The 19,708-nt window shown below is 58.2% G+C and overlaps 2 protein-coding genes across 2 annotated transcripts; one reads left to right on the plus strand and one right to left on the minus strand.

Moving 5' to 3' along the window:
• The first annotated feature begins 224 nt into the window (after positions 1-224).
• Positions 225-15,709, plus strand: Sin3A (SIN3 transcription regulator family member A). The gene is made up of 19 exons (XM_037235984.1): positions 225-415; positions 658-774; positions 1,119-1,369; positions 1,774-1,897; positions 4,975-5,207; positions 5,457-5,736; positions 6,297-6,530; positions 6,924-7,148; positions 8,622-8,744; positions 9,030-9,156; positions 9,468-9,682; positions 10,114-10,392; positions 10,634-11,027; positions 11,365-11,715; positions 12,063-12,256; positions 12,942-13,106; positions 13,628-13,902; positions 14,218-14,419; positions 14,836-15,709. The coding sequence occupies exons 1-19, from the start codon at positions 272-274 to the stop codon at positions 15,103-15,105; spliced, it is 4,203 nt and encodes a 1,400-aa protein (XP_037091879.1). The 5' UTR covers positions 225-271; the 3' UTR covers positions 15,106-15,709.
• Positions 15,710-15,925: 216 nt separating this feature from the next.
• Positions 15,926-19,521, minus strand: LOC119112239 (methionine aminopeptidase 1D, mitochondrial). Its single transcript, XM_037236337.1, has 6 exons — positions 19,262-19,521; positions 18,621-18,837; positions 17,995-18,186; positions 17,529-17,679; positions 17,020-17,195; positions 15,926-16,597 (listed from the first exon to the last, which is right to left on the minus strand). Exons 1-6 carry the CDS (start codon positions 19,363-19,365, stop codon positions 16,451-16,453), a joined length of 987 nt encoding a protein of 328 aa, XP_037092232.1. The 5' UTR covers positions 19,366-19,521; the 3' UTR covers positions 15,926-16,450.
• Positions 19,522-19,708: the final 187 nt, after the last annotated feature.

The raw sequence follows: 19,708 nt of genomic DNA on the forward strand, positions 1-19,708 counted from the left end.
GGTGCCCCCGGCGCGCCGCCCGCCCGCCGAGCCGCCCGTCTTCTCCTCGCCCAGCATGGCTGCACAGCCGACGGCCGCCCGGCTGGCGCCGCAGCCGGCTGCGCTCAGCGCCGCGCCTGTCGCCGCCGCCACTGCCGCCGCCGCCGTCGCCGCGGCGCCGCAGGCCGGTCCGCCACCGCGCGGCATATCGCCGATCGCACCGTCGGCCGGAGGTCCGGCGCCGCTGCCGGCTGGGCCGCCGCCGCTGCCGCAGGCGCCGCTCGCCTCTCATATGGTGCACGGGCTCATGACGTACCAGCAGGCACCGCTTGGCGCCGGTCACGTCACCTACGGCGAGAACCTGTCGGTGAAACCGGACGGCGCGACGGTGGTGTACTCGGGAGCCGGCGCCACGCCGCTCTCGTCCGCCGCGCAGGTTAGCGCCGGCGACGTCAGCTGGGCCTCCCCTCTCGCTCTGTAGTATGGGGACTTCTGCACTCTGGTTTTAGTTGGTAAAGCACATGTCTCTGTGTAAATATCGTTTTAGGACAGCGTGACAATCGGCATTGTGTTCTCATGCACAGGTTGAATAGGAAGGCATGTGGAGTTGCTGAATCCGTCGCGAAGGCGAGTGATTCCCAATGTGTTTTGTATGCATGTGTCGCACATCTGTTTCAGAGCTCACACGTGGGGACGAGTGTGACAGTGTCTGTAACCAGCTCTCTGCACACGCTGTCGAACGCCAGCAGCGCCAGTGTCCACCTGCCGCAGACACACCCGATGGCCATCAGAAGAGTGAGTTGTCGCGATCGTACCTCCCAGAGTCCGGCTGCCGTGTCAGGCTGTAGGCCCTGTAGTGTTTCCTCGGCTGCTTCGCGGCTGACTCCCACCAGCAGTATTATGCAGTCAAGGCAGGTGATTATACTCGTCGTGGCGACAGCACTCAGGGCCTGTGCAGGACTTCGACGGTAGGGTTGTCTGCCTGTGGTACCCGCACGACTCTGCATCGCCGGCCGGTGGGCGTGATCTGGCCTGGTCCTCTGTCCTCCCATCCCCCCCCCCCGCTCCCCCCCCCCCTGGCCGTACCTCTGTTCAGAGCCCAACAGCAGTCCTCGGTCTGATGCCGTGCCCTGCCGCAGCCGACGTCGGCGATGGCGGCGGCCATGGTGATCGGTGCGGTGAGCGCGGCCAAGCCCGGCTCGCTGTCGGCCGCCGGGCAGGCCGGCGCCGCCCAGGCCGCCGCCGACGCGGCCGCCGCCCAGCCCAGCTACCAGCGGCTCAAGGTCGAAGACGCGCTCTCGTACCTGGATCAGGTGAAGTCCAAGTTCCAAAACAACCCGGAGGTGTACAACGACTTCCTCGACATCATGAAGGAGTTCAAAGCTCAGAAGTGAGTGGTGACGCCGGTCGCGCGCGGCTTCCGTCGATCGGCCACTATGAGGGAGCGCTGCAATGTCACATTTTGCCGGACGTTTCATAGTGCCTGACACACTCAGTGTTGTATGTTATTGCATCAGCAGCATTTGTTGATAGTAATGCACTGTGTTTGCTCTGCCCTGGACTCGACTGTCAAAGTTCCTGTGGTGAAATGGATGCACCAGCTGCCCTGCTCTATGGCGTTCCGCACCTGCTATCAGTCCACCCGTCTATGTTTGACTGGCTATGAAGATGTCTGCCTGTCGGCAAGTAATGGTGCATGCCCTGCCCGCTTCATGTGTGTTCATTGTGTCTGCTCTCTTGCTGTTTGTGTGGTTGTATGGTACGCTAACGGCGTGTGCGTGCGTCGACCGGCAGTATCGACACGCCAGGCGTGATCACGCGCGTCTCCAGGCTGTTTTGTGGCCACCCGGCGCTCATCGTCGGCTTCAACACGTTCCTGCCGCCCGGCTACAAGATCGAAGTCCAGTCGACCAACGACGTGAGTGACTCCGGCGAGCCGCCGGAGAACCGCTTGGGCTCGCCCGAACGCTGACCACTAACAGACTCCACGCTTCTGCCGCGTTTGGTAACGCTGCTTGCATGCTATCTCCGCAGAGTGCACTGGTGTGGGTCAGTAATGAAGTAGCTGCCTGCTAGGTGTCAGGTCTTGCATAATATTGGGAACATGTTGCTGTTTGGATGAAAAACATAAATGCCATCTTCAAATCACGAAATCATTTCTGTCTTGGAGATGTATCTTGTGCCCAACCTGATCATGTCAGTGTTCATGTCAACAAACACGCGGTATGGATTTCACTGTTGCCTGTTGGACCCCTGGAGGTGTTCAGATGCTGCGTATTTACTCGACAACAAATGAGATATAGGTCGCCTCATGATGCTAAGCTTGATGCCATGTGCACTGTGTGTTTTGCTCTTCCTCCCACCCCTGAAGATGTTCCAAGGTTCCACATGCACCTAGTGTAAAAAACGTGTGTTCGTTTTCTCATCTGGCTGTGATCATGCATGGTTGGACACGAAACTATTCTGCGTTGGTTTCCTTTAATGCTTCTTGTTTTGTCATTTGGCCGTGGTGACGCATGTTTGGATGTCGGCAAACTATTCATTGATCTCCTTCTGTGTTTGATTCGTCTTGTCGTTCGGCTGTGATGCATGTGGACTGGCATGTTGTCCGTTGTTTCTCGTGACGAAAAGAATGTACTGCAGTTGAAAAATGTCTGGAACGACGGGTGTGCGTATGGCGAAGCGGGGTGACGTCGCTTTTGGGCATGGAACATCTGTGTTGTCGGAAATGCTTGTATTCAATAAATACGTGCGAGGGTTAGGATGAAGAGCCCCCTGTCCGTCACCGCACCTTTCGACCTGCCATGGGTACACCTGACGTGCGTCCGACAAGCCACTTTGTCTTCCAAAAATCTCGACCATTTCCATTGCCGATGGAGGTGCGGGTTAACTGACACAATGCTATACAGAACTACCTGACAGAACTACCTGACCTGACCTGACTTTGTAAGAATTTCTTTTGATTCTGCTGAGAGGAAGCCTTATGCATTTGTATAGGGTTTTGAACTGAAATTGCCATCTTGAAGATCATTTGGTGCAGTTCACAGCCCTGCCCTTGTTACGGCCTACGCCCTTCTAGTTTCCGAGCCACTACCTGACTAATTTTCTGTTGTGGTGAAGAGTCCACTAAGTAATCCAGGATTAGAGTTATCTGACATCCTTGACCATTTTCTACAACGGTCGAGGACAGCTACCTCTTGGCCTGACATGGACTGCGTAGATGATGTGCTTGATATAGCTTGCAGCGCTACTGTGTGTTGTGGGTTTTGTAAGAATTTCTTTTGATTCTGCTGAGAGGAAGCCTTACGCATTTGTATAGGGTTTTGAACTGAAATTGCCATCTTGAAGATCATTTGGTGCAGTTCACAGCCCTGCCCTTGTTACGGCCTACGCCCTTCTAGTTTCCGAGCCATACGCCCGGGAAAGTGTGTAGACTTGTGGACAGCTTATTTCAAGGCCGCCGAGGCATCCATACTTATGACGTCTTTCAAGTTATGTCATTCCATTGGCCATGCGGCCATGAAGGCCAATAAAATATAGTCGGGTAGTTAAAATTTGGCTATCTATCATTTTCGTTCCAACGGTTTCCAGATATAACGACCGTCAATTGGCTCGTTCAGTATTGTGTAAGGTGCGATCACGTTATCATACAATGGTGTATTGAGCAGCGTATTTCCTCGGCAAAGAAATTGCGGTGCCTAGAGTAAGCTTTTCCACTAAAAAGTTCACCAGTCGTCATAAATAAGCTTATTTCACCGTGTCGGATGCTTGCTGCAATGGTTTCAAACGTGAAGCATTTTATTTTGAGAAGATGGCTATCCCCGATGCGTGGCAACTTCTGGATGCGACAATTTCTTGGAAGCTGAGGTGCCCCAATATTTATCAGTCATCACAGTGTCAATTCTACCAGTTCCGCTCCGCAATGACCGCTGGATTCGAGAAACGGAATTGCTCCCATAGATGGCAGCACCATATGGTCATGAGCCTCTCAAGTTCCTGGCACGCTGAAAACTTCGTTACATTATTAACACTGAGCACGTAATGTTTAGTTAAGCGACGTGTTGTGTCAGTTTGATGGAATTGGTTTAGTTTCAGTTGAACTGCAGGTCTACTACGAGCCATTTTCGGGGCCGCGGCATTTATGGCGCTAAAATGGTGTATATGTTTGGGTTAAGAAGTCTGTGGATCATCATCTTTGTGCTTTATATTTGCTGGTAAACAATATTTTATCAAACAACTTAGTTTTTAGTTTTAGACTTGGTTTTAGAAATTTTTTTTACATTTTTGTATTTTCAAGGTTTAATTGTGTGTGAGACTTTACCTCCATTTCACCATCTTTTCCCTTCTTCACTACTTCAGTTCAATTTTGCTGCACATCAGCCAGAGTGTACATACAGCTGCTGGGGTGCGCTAATTGGTGCATGTGCACTCAAGTGGTGTACAAAGTGGTGTTTGCAGGCCATGTGAGAAGATGATGGGTTCTTTTGTGAAGATCCTAGCAAGCTGCATTTTGAATTTTGATCATGTTCCACAAGTTCACATAGCATTATCTGACTGATGTTCCAATCCATTTGGTACAACTGTGTATCATGGAGCCTCTGAGTACATAAGTATTATTTTTGGTTTCTCCTATGTTGTGTCATTCTCTTGAACCTTATAGATTTATGTGAATTTAGATTGGAGCATGTTGTGGTGGGCACAGAAACCGATTGTGTGCAATGCCAACCCCAGAACAATGTACATGGTTTGGATGTGTGGCAGCCCATCCACTTTCACAATTTTGCATCTTGCAATATCTCTTAGTTGTGAATGTATGGCTTATATTGGCTGTTATACTTATGCGTGAAAAGTAATCCTGGCAGCTGTGCACAGAGCAGTTGGTCTTGGAACCTGTGTGTATCTCACTATATGCGTGTGTGTGTGTGCTGACCTGGCCGCCCTCCAGTGCCAGCGTCGGCTGACCACTGACGGCGCGCCCGTCGGCTCCGTTCCCAGCGTTTGCAGGTGTCGATGACGGCGCCAGGCCAGGTCACCACCGTGGTGCAGACGCCCACCGGCGACTTCCAGACGTATTCGGACACGGTGGGCCCGGTCCCGCCGCCGCCGCCGCCGCCGCCGCCTCCGCAGCAGCAGCAGCAGCCGCCACCACCGCAGCCGCAGCAGCCGACGGCCGGCGCGCCCGGCGCCGCCCCCAAACCCAGCCACCAGCCGAGCGGCCAGCCGCCCAGGTGAGGGGCCCGATTGCGCGCGTCTTGGGTTGCGCGTTATTAGGCAGAATGCTGACAATGAGGCGACCAGTACTGAACAGATGTAGGCTGTCACAATGGTGTAATGTTTGAGCCGCCCTATTTGCTCGCGAGGGTTTGCCTTTGCACGGCCCAGCTGGCCTGCAGTATCGGCGCGCCCCGAAGCCCGTTGCGCAGCTGCGTTAGTGTGACGCGGAACAGTATTGTGACCGGCCCCTGTTCGTGGCACAGGAGCAACTACGGCACCAACAACATCCTGTCTTCGTTGGGCGGCCCGTCGGGCGCCGGCGGCGGCCACCATGTCACCTCGCACCACTCGTACAACCAGCCACCGCCGGCGCCGGTGGTGCCGCAGCCGGCGCCGGCCGTCGCCACCGCCGCTGCCGCCGCCGCAGCCGCAGCCGCGGCCGCGGCCGCGGCTGCCAACATGCCCAACCAGGGCGTGGGTGGCGCGCAGCAGAGCCAGCCGGTCGAGTTCAACCACGCCATTAACTACGTCAACAAGATCAAGGTGCGAGAACTCAGTGGGGACTCGGTGTCATACCGCTCAGTGGGGACTCGAGGCGGCGGGGATTTTGGCAACGGCCCTTAACTGTGCACATATGACGTCGCCGGTCGCCGGGCCAGGGTCGGGGCTCAGATACACCGTGGCCTGCCTTGCATCATTTGTATTATCTCCAGTTCGGCGGCGCTTTTTCCACGGTGAAGGCCAAGATACGGGCTGCAGACGTGTCCCACCGGGAGTTCAACTTGTGCCAGGCGCCGCTGGCGCGGACGGCCCCAGTCTGTCTGACGTGGCTCCTGCTGGCGCTGGCCGGCCCCAGTTCGTCTGACGTGACTCCTGCTGGCTCTGGCCGGCCCCAGTTCGTCTGGTCTGACGTGGCTCCTGCTGGCTCTGGCCGGCCCCAGTCTGTCTGACGTGGCTCTTGCGGGCTCCGGCCCGTACCCAGCCGGTCCCAGTCTGTCTAACGTGGCTCCGTCCGCTGCGGCAGCGTGGCTCCTACGGGCTCCGGCTGACCCGGCCCGGCCCGGCCCGCTCCCGCTTACGCCGGCCCTTCCTCCTGCCGCCAGAACCGGTTCCAGGGCCAGCCGGACGTTTATAAGCAGTTCCTGGAGATCCTGCACACGTACCAAAAGGACCAGCGCAGCCTGAAGGATGGTCTGCCGCCCAGCGGGCCTTCGTTGACCGAGACGGAGGTGTACGCCAAGGTGGCCACCCTCTTCCAGAGCCACGAGGACCTCATGGACGAGTTCGGGCAGTTCTTACCAGACGCCACCAACGGCAACGCTATCACCGCCGTCAACGTGAGTCGCTCGTGCTTCGGTGCCGACGGAACAGCTGGCGGCGCCGAGGTGCTGGCTGAGGACCCCACCAGCGCTCGGTCTTACAAGCTACAGCGATAGTTACACGCCGATTGCCCCGTTTCATTTGCAGCATGTCTGGTCTGGCCGTGCCGTGTTCCGCGATGGGAGCTTAGCTGAGTTTCGGGCCGCCTGTTTCCCTTGGAAATCTAGTTTCCACACCCCGATTTGCGACACTCCCTCCTGGTGCTCTACTGTGCGTCCGGTGACGGGAGGCGGGCCCGGCATCTGTTGCTAGGCGCAGCCTGTCTCCGTGTGCTGCAACTGGAAATGTGTCGTAACCCAGTGCGCGACCTTGTCGCCAACCATGTGTAACCTCGCCGTGAACTTCGGCAGAACTCTCGCTCTGTGAATCAGGATCACGCCCTGGGCCTGAAGAAGCCCATGAAGCCAAGCTTCCAGCCGACGGCGAAGCAGCAGCTAAAGCGGCCTCTGCCGACGCCGCCGGTAGCGTCCGTGCCCAGCAAGAAGCCGCGTGTTGGCGTCGGCGTAGTCAAAGACGTGACTTTGGCCGAGGCCGGCAAGTACGCGTCGCTCAACGAGTACGCCTTCTTCGACGAGGTGAGTGGGTACCGGCCGGCCGAGGAGCGGTGAGGGGCGGAGCAGCCGGCCGGGAGCGGCGTGACCGCTGGTGGTCAGGCCCGGGCAGTGGATATTTGGCCAAGGTATTGCTATTTTCTCTGAAAGGAGACTTGCGGCATTGCGGAAACTGCTTGGATCAGTCGGTGAGGCGTTTGTCGATGACCGTGTGCCCAGTTGTGCCGGAGCCCGGCTTCCTGACGCGACTGTGGTGGCCCCTCCGGTACAGCCAGCACCAGTGACCCCAGCGCCAATGGCCCTCAAAGGTGTCGTGCGTCGAGAAATAGTCCAACAATCTGCTGATGCCACAGCTGCCTGCCTTTTTCGGCCGCATACACATTCTTGTGCACGACTTAGGTTTTTGTGGAAACTACAAATGTTGTTTGTCCAGGCATTTCATTGTCAAAATTGCGAGCGTTCCGATTGGTTCAACACTCTAAGTCCCGTTCATGTTAACCAACTGACTACAGAATCCGCTGCAGGTTCTGCAGTCAGTTGTTGCCGACTGGAGGGGTCGCATTTAAGCATGCTGGTCCGCAAGGGGAGATACAAGTATCTCGGAAGTGGTGCGCAGCGGCGGAATTCTACAGAGTCCTGAGCAGACTCTTCAGTTGTCAGGCGTTGTAGAACTAGAGCGGTACCGTTTGTACCACTGGTGACTTGCGGGCGTGCGGACTGAAATGCGGCACCTCCAGTCTGCAACATCTGACTTGCTGCAGGAGCTGTGGCGGATTCTGCAGCTTGTGCGCAAGGTGTGAACGGAGCCTTAAGTTGAAAGCATGTTCCAAAAGTCCAGTTAGATGCTGATGCTTCCGTGCCCTTAAAGTTTCAACAGAATGGTGGCCGGTGGTTGTCACTGGCAGCGCGCGTTCCTTGCAGCTGTCCGCTACGCCCCCAGGCCCCATGTGGGGTGGCTCTTCGCCATCGTCGCCTGGTGCGTCCGTTCCTGCCGTTGTGTGGCGGCCGCAGCCGGAGACGATGGCCGTCCGGGCGGCGCGGCCTGTGTCCGCTGCGCGTGTGGCCGTGGCAGGCGGTGGGCGGCCGTGGCGAGCCGGAGTGGAACGTCCGCCCTCGCGCCGGGAGCGGGCGTGGCCGACGGCCGGTCCCGAGCCGTCAGCCAGGCCGAGGCCGTCGCCTGTGGGGCTGGCCCGAGCGCCCATCACGGTGGGCTGGGCTGATGCCTGCTGCCACCAAAGCATGCCCGGCTGTTCTGCAAGCGTGGGGCTCATAGACCACTGGCACGCCTTCTTCGGCTTGCGGTTATTTGCGAGCGTTTACGGCCGACGTTATTGATGTAGCGGTGGGTTTCGTGACTGTTTTCGTCCTCGAGCCTTTCTGGAAAGTGTGCGGTCATTCTTACCTTTGCTCGTGCTGTCCTAATTCGAACTGCAATTGCTGCAAACTCGGCGTAGTTAGTTGCACCCGTTGCAAATACTTACGTCATTTTTGCTGCAGGTGAGGAAGACACTGAAAAACCAAGATTCTTACAACAACTTTTTGCGCGTGCTCTCCCTGTACAACACGGAGATCATATCTCGGCTGGATGTCATCCAGTTATTGTCACCATTCCTCGGAAAAGTAAGCAGCAGCTTCACCTGAAGTTTAGCTCCGTTATTTTGCAGCTTCATGACTTTGCTCTCATTGCTGTTATGTATTGTTTAGTCCCCTGTGTTTGCTCTCCGCCTAGCTTTGTTGGAATTTGAGTTCTGCGTCGATCCACCTCACCATGTTGCGCGGCCATTTTACATCATCTGTCCCTGTTTCGACATGTGGGCGTGGTTGTGCGGTTCCGCCCCCGGCGCCCTGCTCCGGGGCTCAGCTGGCGCGCAGTCCTGACCCTCCCCCCCCCCCCCTCCCCCGCAGCAGCCGGTCTTGCTGAAGTGGCTGAAGGATTTCATGGGTGTCAAGGAGGGCCGCGAGACGGTGGAGCCCATCCCGCTGGGCATGGCCAAACAGGAGCGTGTCTCCGGTGATCAGGCCATCGAGATAGGTACGTACCGCCTCCTCCCTTTCCCCTCGGCCGACGCACCGCGCGCCCACAGTCACGAGGCGCGCGGCCGAACGCCTGTGTCTGCGAGGACAACCGCCCAAGCTGGTGTCAAGGAGCCATCTGGCCGGCGAAGTAAATTAAGTCTTTCCAACATGCCGATAGTGATGAGTTGGTCTGGCGTTACCGCCCCACGCGTGGTCGGTGCCCATGAACTGTGTAAGCGCTGAGCTGGCGTGGCCGCCGCTCCCGTCCCGTCAGGCGTCACGGTGTCAGTGGCACAGCCCACCTGACCGCCCGCCTCCCTGCGGCAGACTACTCCACGTGCAAGCGTCTGGGCGCGTCGTACTGCGCGCTGCCCAAGTCGTACCCGCAGCCGCGCTGCTCGGGCCGCACCCAGCTCTGTCGCGAGGTGCTCAACGACACCTGGGTGTCGTTCCCCTCCTATTCGGAGGACTCGACGTTTGTTACGTCACGCAAGACCCAGTACGAGGAGTACATCTACCGCTGCGAGGACGAGCGGTTTGAGGTGAGAGGCGCCGACGGCAGCGGCGCGAACTCGGCGCCAGCGCTGGCCAGCCGGCCAGGGGTCCGCGCTGTGACGCCGGTCAGTCTGGCGCAGTGAAGGGCGGGCTCATGGTTTTTATGTGACGGGGTGAGGAGAATTTGATAAACTGAACGCCATGCTCAAGTCTGCTCCGTGAAGGATTTTTTTTCATTTTTGTCTGAAGCCTGTCACCCAGGTGAACGCCTGTTTCGCGTAACCACTTACCTTGTGTTTGCCACGGATGAAGCTGCATGGCGTCCGTTGGAATGCCCTTAAGTAAAAGGACCCAGGGCTTGTTATTCGGATTGAGCCCCTACCATATACTAGCTAAAGTACCGGCTCATGCGGATTCGGACGGCGTCTGCCGTCTCGGGACCCCCTGATCATGTCCCTCCCCCCCCTGCCCGCCGCAGCTGGACATGGTGCTGGAGACAAACCTCTCCACTATCCGCATCCTGGAGGGCGTGCAGAAGAAGTTGTCGCGGATGGCGCCAGAGGACGCGGCGCGCTACCGGCTGGACGACTGTCTAGGCGGCACCTCGCCCACCATCCACCAGCGCGCCGTGCGCCGTATCTACGGCGATAAGGCCACCGACATCGTCGACGGCCTGAAGAAGAACCCGATCGTGGCCGTGCCTGTGGTGCTGCGCCGACTCAAGGCCAAGCAGGACGAGTGGCGCGAGGCGCAGAAGGTGAGCGGAGCTGTTCAAGACAGTGGGAGCCTCACAGAACGACTGGATTGTGGCGCGAAACGGATATTCAGGTGCGGTAAAAGGGGTGGATAAGAAAAACTTTGTAGGCCACAAATGGGATGGTATGTAGCGAACTCTCACTCAGACCCCCGCTGTCTGTGCCTCAGTATTCCCGCGGAGGAGGAGTCCGTCCACATTATCGCGAGCTGGGTGTCTTGATGTGTTTTCGTCCTGTCGTCAGGGCTACAACAAGATCTGGCGGGAGCAGAACGAGAAGTATTACTTGAAGTCGCTGGACCCGCAGGGGGTCAACTTCAAGCAGAACGACGTGAAAATGCTGCGCTCGAAGGCACTGCTCAACGAGCTGTACACGCTGTTCGACGAGCGTCACGAGCAGCTAGAGGAGGCGGGTGACCCGTCGTCGAGCGGCGGTCCACACACAGAGTTCGTGTACGCCAACAAACACCTGCTGAACGACGCTGCGAACCTCATCATCCACCACGTGAAGCGGCAGACGGGCATCCAGAAAGAGGACAAGGCCAAGATCAAGCACCTGCTGCGCCAGACGCTGCCTGGCATGTTCTATCACCCCAAACAGGAGCTCAGCGACGACGAGCGCGACGACGACGACGAGGGTGAGCGGCGGCCCGCTGGTGGCTGGGGCGGGTTGAGGCGTGCTGGTTCTGGGACACAATGCTCGGCAGCCCATCTGCTCACCTGTCTGTCGGACACGGCTGCCGGCACTGCGCGGCCGTGCTACCTGAGGCGTGCGAATCTCTGGTACCACTGGAATAGGTCGTCCCGGCTGGACATATGCCAGTGTTTGTGCGCGCGTGTTTATGTTTGTGTTTGTGCGTGCCAGTGTTAGCGTCCCGGCTGGATGTATGTGTGTGTGTGCCGCGCCTGACTTGTAATCGCCGCGTGGTTCTGTTGGACCGGTGCGTGACACCACAGACTGACCTCTGCCGCCAGCTGACGCCGACGACGAGTCTGACGACGACGAGGCCTCGCGGCCGTCAGAGCGGCGCACGCGCAGCCAGAAGCTGCGCCGCTCCGAAGCGCGCCGCGGCCCCGAGCGTAAGCTGAACGGTGCGCCGGGCGCCGCCGATCCCGGTGAGCCGGCCGTCGACGACGACGCCGGCGAGTGTTACACGCTTTTCATGGCAAGCAGCAACTGGTATCTGTTCCTGCGGCTGCACCACATCCTGTGCGAGCGGCTCAATAAAATCTACGAGCGCGCCGTCATCATGGCAGCCGAGGAGGAGCAGAACAAGAAGCTGCGCACAGAGTCCACAGCCATCGCGCTCCGCCTCAAGCCCAAGAGTAAGTGCCGCGGCTGTGGCGCCTGGGTTGGCGGCGGCGTTCGCGGTCTGGCTGGTGCTGCTTTGTGGTGTGTGGGTTCGGCTAGAGTGTTCTGGTTTGGATGTAACACTTCCAGCTGCCGCTTCACCCTGCTTCTGTGGATAACACCCGTCTACTTGTTTGATTGCCGTCGCTTCGTTCACACAGGGCTTCGTTGATTGCAGTATTGAATCTGCCGTGGTGTCGTACACCAGTTCCGCGTCCAGTCTTTGTCGGCTGTGGTGACGTTAACTTCTTTCAGGTCGGTGTCCGGCTGAACAGATGCATTTCAGGTGATCTCCGACCTTAACGCACCGATTTTCTTTCAGACGAGATCGACATTGAGGATTACTACCCCGCCTTCCTGGACATGGTGAAAAACGTATTGGACAACAACATGGACTCTTCTCAGTTTGAGGACACCCTCCGTGAGATGTTCGGCATCCACGCGTACAATGCCTTCACCACGGACAAGATCGTCTCGGGCGCTGTGCGCCAGCTGCAGCACATCGTTACTGAGACCGTGAGCGTTGTTCGGACGACGGGCTGGTGCGGTGTGGGTCCTGCGGCGCTGGTGGTGGCCCGCTGTCGTGTATCGCAGCGCAACGAGTCGGTGGCCGTCTTTCAAAGGCGAATCGCGAGCAGAGTTCGGTATATGGCAATGCATGCAGACTCCCATAGTTTCATTTATTCAACCTGGTGTATTTGCAGACTAGCAGTTTGGTACATGTTTTTTTATTGACATTGGTGGAAACAACACGCGAAGTCGCGCTGTTTCGTGTATACATGTGGCAAGCTAGCCTCCTTCGTTGCAGTTCGATCTGTGTGTGTGCCTTAATGGACATTAGTTGAAACTGAACACGCAAAGTAGCGCGACGTCTGTGTTCATATGGCTTCCTTTATTTAGATTCATTTAGTTTTTTTTTTCTTTTGGGTCAACTACGATGCTTATTTGCGCCCACTTCTTTTTGACTGCATGGTGACTCCGAACCTCCTGAGCAGCAGTGGCCCACGCACTTGTTTGTTGTTATCTTGGCAACGTCGTTGTTTTCTCACCGTTCCCCTCTTTTTCTAATAGCTGCACATAACTGGGCTTTTGTTTGTCTCGCGCTCAGGTTATCCCAACTGGCCGTGACGTCTGGATTCCTGCGCGCTGCTCTTCCGTCACCAGTAGCTGCCCATAACGCGTGTCGTGTATTGCGCCACAGGTGGCTCAGATGACTCTGAAGGAGTACCTGCTCGAATCGGCGAACGGTGGCGCCGGCGGGCCCTGTGTCGCCGCCGAACAGCGCGAAGCTCGTGAGACGGCCTACACCAAACGGGTCGAGCAAATGCTGACGGAAGAGAACGAGCACTGCATGAAAATATACCTGGTCAGTAGACTGATATTGGCATTGGTATTATTGACATTGGTATTATCCTACACATAGCACAAAATACGCTGACATAAGTAGGACAATACTGGATTTTTTTCTGGTAGTAGCGTGTTCTGGAGGAATTGTACCCCGAACTTCTTTGGAGCTTATTTGTTGATGTAAGTGTATCAGTTCGCGCGTTGCCTATTGTAGCTCACGTTCACAGGTTTCTTCCATCCGCGCAGAGGCTGCAGCAGCCATCGGCGGACTGTGTTGTGTGTTTGCGTCATTAGGGCTTTACGACGCACTCAGCTGCTGAGGCTATATGGCGTCGCCTACGTCTCACCCTGGCAGGAAGGGCGGGCACTGCGGAGAATCGAACCCCGTACCTCTGATTTCCCAGACGTGCAGTGGTTAACGCAAATGCGCTACCCACTACACCACCGGCACCCCGGCGGACTGTGTTACATCTGCCGCGCCGTGCATGTCAGCGTCGCCGTGTACTCACTATCTGACGCGTCCCGTGACTCGGCCGCCAGTTCAAAAACGCGGCGCGCATGACGGTCGAGCTGCTGGACACGACCGACTCGGAGGACTCTGAGGACTGCTTCAACGAGGAGAAGCGCCGCTCCAACTACCAGGAGAAGTACGCCTCGCCGAGCCACCATACCGACGACGAGCTGAAGGCGCAGAACATGAACCTGCCGCTCTTCCTGCCGCGCATCGTGCGCCGCATGCGGCGGCTCGTCTTCCCGCCGGGCGTCGGCGTCAAGCGCGAGCGCGACGACACCACGCCCACCTCGTCCGGCGACAGGTCAGCCGCGTGTGGGTCCGCCCGTCCGCGCGAGCCCGCGTCGATAGTGGCTCGATGAGCCTGCCGCGTCCGGCCAGTAGCTGTTCATACTGCGGCGCCGACCGACCACCGACAGCCGATCGATGGCCAGACGGCGGCCCGTTCAGTCGGAGGCCGGCGGCGACCGATCAGGGGGCGGTCTGTCGGGCGCCGGACCGCTCGCTGCGGGGCCGGGGACGGGAGTCGTTAGCCCGGTCTCGGTCGCCGTGTCCGGGAAGGAGCGGCGCCGGCCGGTGTTGGTCGGGCGTACCGCTGACGGTGACCTCGCGCCGCCAGGGACAACGATGACGAGTCAAGCATGGACGTGGACGCCGGCGACGCGTCGCCCGACGCCAGCCGCAAGCCCAAGCGGAAACCGGAGCCGCTCGACATCGACGGCGACGAGCACTTCAAGCTGGCCGCCAACTACCGCATGATGCGTGTGGTCGACAGCGGGGACTATCTGCACAAGCGGGGCGCGCTCACCAAGGCCCGACGGGTGAGCACTGGGCGTGGCCGGCGAACACCCGGCCATGCGGGAGTCGGCACAGCGCGAGTTAGCCTTGCTTGCTGACCACGGCTTCCATTACTGGGTTTGGAAGGGAACGTTGCATTTTCTTTAAGCATTGTTCTGTTGCGTTCTTGGGTACCGTCCATGAACCCTGGACATTTTGCTTTTCACTGAGCTGTTTTGCAACTGTGGCATTGAGTCGGGAGGGACGCTTCGAGACGTGATGTGGTTTCTGTTCCTGTGACAGCCGCTGCCGTGCTCTCACCAGAGCCCAACTCAGCAGGTCAGTGCTGTAAGGGTCATACGGCGCCCCCGCCCCAGCGTGCCGCCCGGCACCGCACGTGCCCCCATTGGCCGCCCCCTGCCGGTGCTGACTGGCCCGTGCCCCCGTGCCTCGCCGCCAGACGCACTGCCAGGTGTCGTGCCATCTGAGCGCGCGGTTCCGCGCCTGGCACGACCGGTGGCTGGAGCACCACGTGTCGGCGCGCCAGCAGCAGCTCTGCACCGACTGGCTGCTGGGCCGGCTGGACGGCATCAAGCCCAGCCGTACCAGCGTGCTGCGCAACAACGACCTGCAGCGGGCGCCGTACGCGCCCTACAGCCGGTACCGGGTCGAGTGGCTGGAGGTCGGCCCGCCCCCGCCAGCCTCCAGTGTTGCCGCGATTGACAAGTGAACGCGCGCCACCGAAGGTGTCTTGTGCGACCGGAGGGCGGCGGCTGGTCCCGGCCTCCGCCGCCACCGCGCTATTGACGTGAACTGTGCCTGTCGGACGCTCGCCGACGGCGGACTAAGTCAGCCAGGCAGACAGCACGCGGCGACGACAGTGATCGGAGAGGCGCGCCGGCGCCGGCGCGTGGCGGCTGCGCTCGTCGGGGTGCCGCACCGCCGACCGCGCAGAGTGCGGAGATGGCGGCGCGGGGGCTGCGAGCTGCGGCGGAACTCCCCGGCTGCACCCTGGCCTAGTGTTTGTGTGTTGGAGGAATACTTGAACCGTGACGCATTTGGACGGGCCGACCGCGTCCCGGATGGCGGCGCGGAGACAAACAGCAGGCCGGCTGTGATTGGCTGACCACGGCCGGCGCCGCACGTACAAAGCCGTCCGGCCCGCCTCGCGGCGCCGCGATAATTTATAAATGATGTTTGTACCGTGTTTGGTCGTGTATTGACCGCCCATTGCCTCTGACGATTCAAGTATTCTGTCTTATTGTACTGTCTTTAAGTGTAAGTGCTCACTTGTCTTGAACTTAGATATAGAATACATCGCTGGCGGCCAGGCAGTTATCTGTGTGTCCGGTGTCCAGTATCCGGCACCCATGTCACCCGCACGTGGGCCCGGGGATATCGAGACGACGGGTAACGCATGGAGGTGTGCTCGGTCCCTCAGAGCGACACCAGACGGAAGAAGTGCCAGTTTGTCAGTAATATTCACTGACAGAGCTGCTGATCAGTGCTGGATGCATTCGCTCGGCGCCGCGGGTATATTCTGTAAAGGCTTTTGTCGACGTCATGGGAGCTGTATCTGGCATCGGTGGGTCGGCCGTATGGCCAATATGTGACAACAACACCGCATATTGGATAGCGCTATGAGACATCCCGCTCGATGAAGCAGAGTAAAAAGTAGACAATCCAATCGCTAGAGTGAGGTCATCTAAGCGGACATTGTCGCACCACATGCACTAGGCGTGATGTTTCCTGATGCGTTTTGGCACTTGCTGCCCACCCGCCCAACTGCCGCGCTACTCCGCCCAGATCTGCGGACCTGAACCGTCCGCAAGGGTGCCGCACGGCCCGGTCGGCCATCACGGCGCTTTCACCCGGCCGAAACCGAAACCAGTCCATCCTGGTGAAGTGGAGTGGAGTGGAATGGACCAGGCAGGCAGGGTGTTCAGTGGGTCTGCTCGGCGGCGGGCCGCCGGCCGGCTGCCGAGCGGACCCACTGAATAACCTGTAGGGCAGCTGCCGCCGGCCCACCCATACTGGACTCTTCAGCGATACGGGCAGCGGGCGCATTCCGCTCCTCAGTCCTCGGCCAGTGGCGGCGGACCGGTGAGGACCTCGACGCCGTCCTCGGTGATGAGAACGGTGTGCTCAAACTGGGCCGAGCGGCTGCCGTCGGCCGAGACGGCCGTCCAGCCGTCCTCCAGCAGCACCACCTCCCGGCCGCCCTGTCGGCAGCGACGGCGTCCGGTCAGCGGACCACTCCAGCGCACTCCACAGACAGCAGCGCGCTGATGCCGATTAATCTGCGAGCTGGTCAATAGCGTCGACGCCACGAAGCCGACGTGTCGATCGCGCATGCAAGGTCCTGTCTTGTGGCTGACAGCATTGACGTGGGCTACTACCCCACCTGGGCAATACCCCACCTCCACTACCCCTCGTATCGAATATGCCCTGGCCATGCTCTGTCTGCGGGCCCCACTCAGACCAGTACCAGCGCAGACGACGTCGAAACAACGCCGATCATCGGCGTGCCGCGGCTCGCACCAACCCCGGACGCCCCATCGCCAGACGCGCAGCCCTGCCGCACTCGGCGGCGGCCCGCCGGAGCCACTCCGCCCGTGACCGGGAACCGCTGCGCCCCGCCCACCTGCGTGACGACCGGCTCGATGGTGAAGGTCATGCCCGGCTGCATGGTTCCCGGGTACGTGTTCCAGCAGTGGTACACGTCCGGCGGTCCGTGAAAGTACGTGCCGATGCCGTGACCGATGAAGGCCGGCACCACCGCATGGTCGGCGTAGGCGGCCGTGGTCTCGACGCGCCCGCCTGGCCGGAGAGAGCGAAGGTTGGCATGATGGCCGAGGCACGCGCTGCTCCAACTCGGTGACGACAGTGCGTGGACGGCGGCGCCCCGTGTCGGTGGCGTCAACACTGAACACATGTCGATTTTGGCTCGGCTGTCTCGGCTGCCGCCCAACGCTAATCGCTGATCATATATCACGCACTAGTGTAAAAGCGCATACACCGACGCTGATGCCGGATGGGAGTTTTACGACGCAGCGACTTCTGTAGCCATTTTGCACCCATCCACTGACACTGGAGAGGTTTTCAGCGTTGTGCGGCCATGCGACGACCTATCTGCACCAGTCACCGCCTTACCGATGTCTGAGAACGGCATGCCGGGTCTGCAGAGGGCAACGGCGTCGTCCAGGCAGCGGCGGGCCACGTCCAGTAGGCGCCGGCCGCGTGCGTCCACCTCACCAACGGCGTACGTCTCTGAACAGTCGCCGTTATGACCGTCCAGGTACACCTGGCGCACAGGCACGGAGCTCAGTCGGCTGCACGACACGGGGCAGTGCGCTGGCAGCACACTGCAGTCGATCAGCGTCAGCGAAGGCATGGGTCACGAGAGCCACGCCGTTAAGGCCACAGCTGCCGAAGACACCCCTCCACGAATGGTCCGCTCCGAGTCTGCGTCTGCGACTCCCGGTCCCCAAGCCCGATCTCACCCGAAACGTCTCTCCCAACGCTGTCGCGTCGGCGCTGAACCCCGGCTGCAAGCACCCCACCACTCGTCCCGATCCCATTTTGCCACTGCTGAGCTGGGGCGACGCCCGCCGCCCACCGTAACGTCGATGTTGACGATGTCGCCGCTGCGGAGCGGCCGGTCGTCCGGGATGCCGTGGCAGGCCACGTTGTTGACGGACGTGCACACCGACTTGGGGAAGCCGCGGTAGTTGAGCGGCGACGGGTAGGCGCCGTGCGCCACCGTCAGCTGGTGCGCCAGCTGGTCGATCGCCTCGGTGGTCACGCCCGGCTGGGAGCGAGGGCCGCGTCAGATGACCGGGTCGGGCCTCGAAGAGGACACAGAAGATCCACCCCTGGCTCCGCAGACCAGATATTGGCAGCCTAAGAAGGCCATCACAGCCATGGCCCGACAGTTCCTGGGATATTTGGACCATTCTATTGGCTGCAATGGGGACAAACAAAGTAACGATCACATCACATTGCCAATGCCATCTGACATCTGGCGATTACAAAAGCAGCTTGGGTACTTCTTGGCCTGAAAAGGGCCCAACTGCGGTAGACATGGGCACGTGGGATTTCTGGTCTCTAACGCTCATATTTAGTGGATTGGATACATGCAAGCAATGCAACAGCACCCAAATATGCACAGTAAGTGGTGAGGACAAGGTTGATAATGCTGGTGTGCTGTGTTATGTTATTCAGCCAGTGTGAAAACTGTCTCACCTTTGCAAGATGTTTTACTGAATGCAGTATTTTGCTGGCCAGTCTGCATGCTCGTCTCATTTTTTGTATGCTGTCTTCCGTCTTGCATTCGGCGATATTGGGCGGGGTGGGAGGCGCGCCCGAGTCAGCCCACGGCGGACTTTTGATGTGCTCTGGCACCAGCTGGGCAGGCAAAACCTTCCCTGGCTCAACCACCTCGAACCGTCCAAAACGCGAGCTGAGATGGTGATCATGCTTAGGAACATTGTGTGGGAGCAACTTTCCATACATTTTCAATGGGGCTCAAAAACCAATCACCCTGAACTGTGAAGTGGGCTCTGAAATGTTTCACTCCTGATCTGACCTGATCTGTTCAATCCGACCTCTGATCTAATCAAATGCACAAACCATTGAGAGCACTATGAGCACATCCCGCACTTTTAATGCTTGATTTGACGAGCTCTGAATGCAGACGCGAGCAACAATGCTTCGAAGACCTTAGTGGCTACTTCAAGCTCTCTAGTGCATAAGAGACAAAATGCTTCAACTACCATGGAGTACTCTAAGGCCAATAGTACAGTGACCATCTTAGTTATATTACCCACATGATTCCTCATCACCGATGGAGACATGTCTGGACCAAATTTCAATAGCTTTCTTACCTATTAGCTTGTGTTCCCAAATTCCAAAACGAAAAACATCGTCTGCGATTTCGCAGCACCGACGCATCAGAAATGAGGCAGCAAGGGAGGCTGCGAAAGAGCATATTTCAAACGAATGTGATGGTCCTAGCGTCCAGCAAACAAATGACGCAGTAATCTAGCTACCACCAGCACATTTGACGAAACGATCATCTAACCCACAATAGCATGAGGTCTTGCCGCGATCCACTTAAGGTTTCACTCAACGAGAAAAGCTTCTGCATTATTTGTAACGGACTAGCCATATGTGTCTTCAAATTCTCAAGACTTTTAAATTATGGAACGTGTTTTTATTCTAGCATTTCTTTGAATTTGTGTTGTAAAATGTATTGCATTGCTTTGGAAAAAATATCTTACTGAATTTATTATGTTACCCTACTACATTGATATCAACAACTGAATATTACA

This window comes from Pollicipes pollicipes, unplaced genomic scaffold, assembly GCF_011947565.3.
Source record: "Pollicipes pollicipes isolate AB1234 unplaced genomic scaffold, Ppol_2.1 Scaffold_7261;HRSCAF=8764_pilon_pilon_pilon, whole genome shotgun sequence".
Classification (NCBI taxonomy): domain Eukaryota; kingdom Metazoa; phylum Arthropoda; class Thecostraca; order Pollicipedomorpha; family Pollicipedidae; genus Pollicipes; species Pollicipes pollicipes.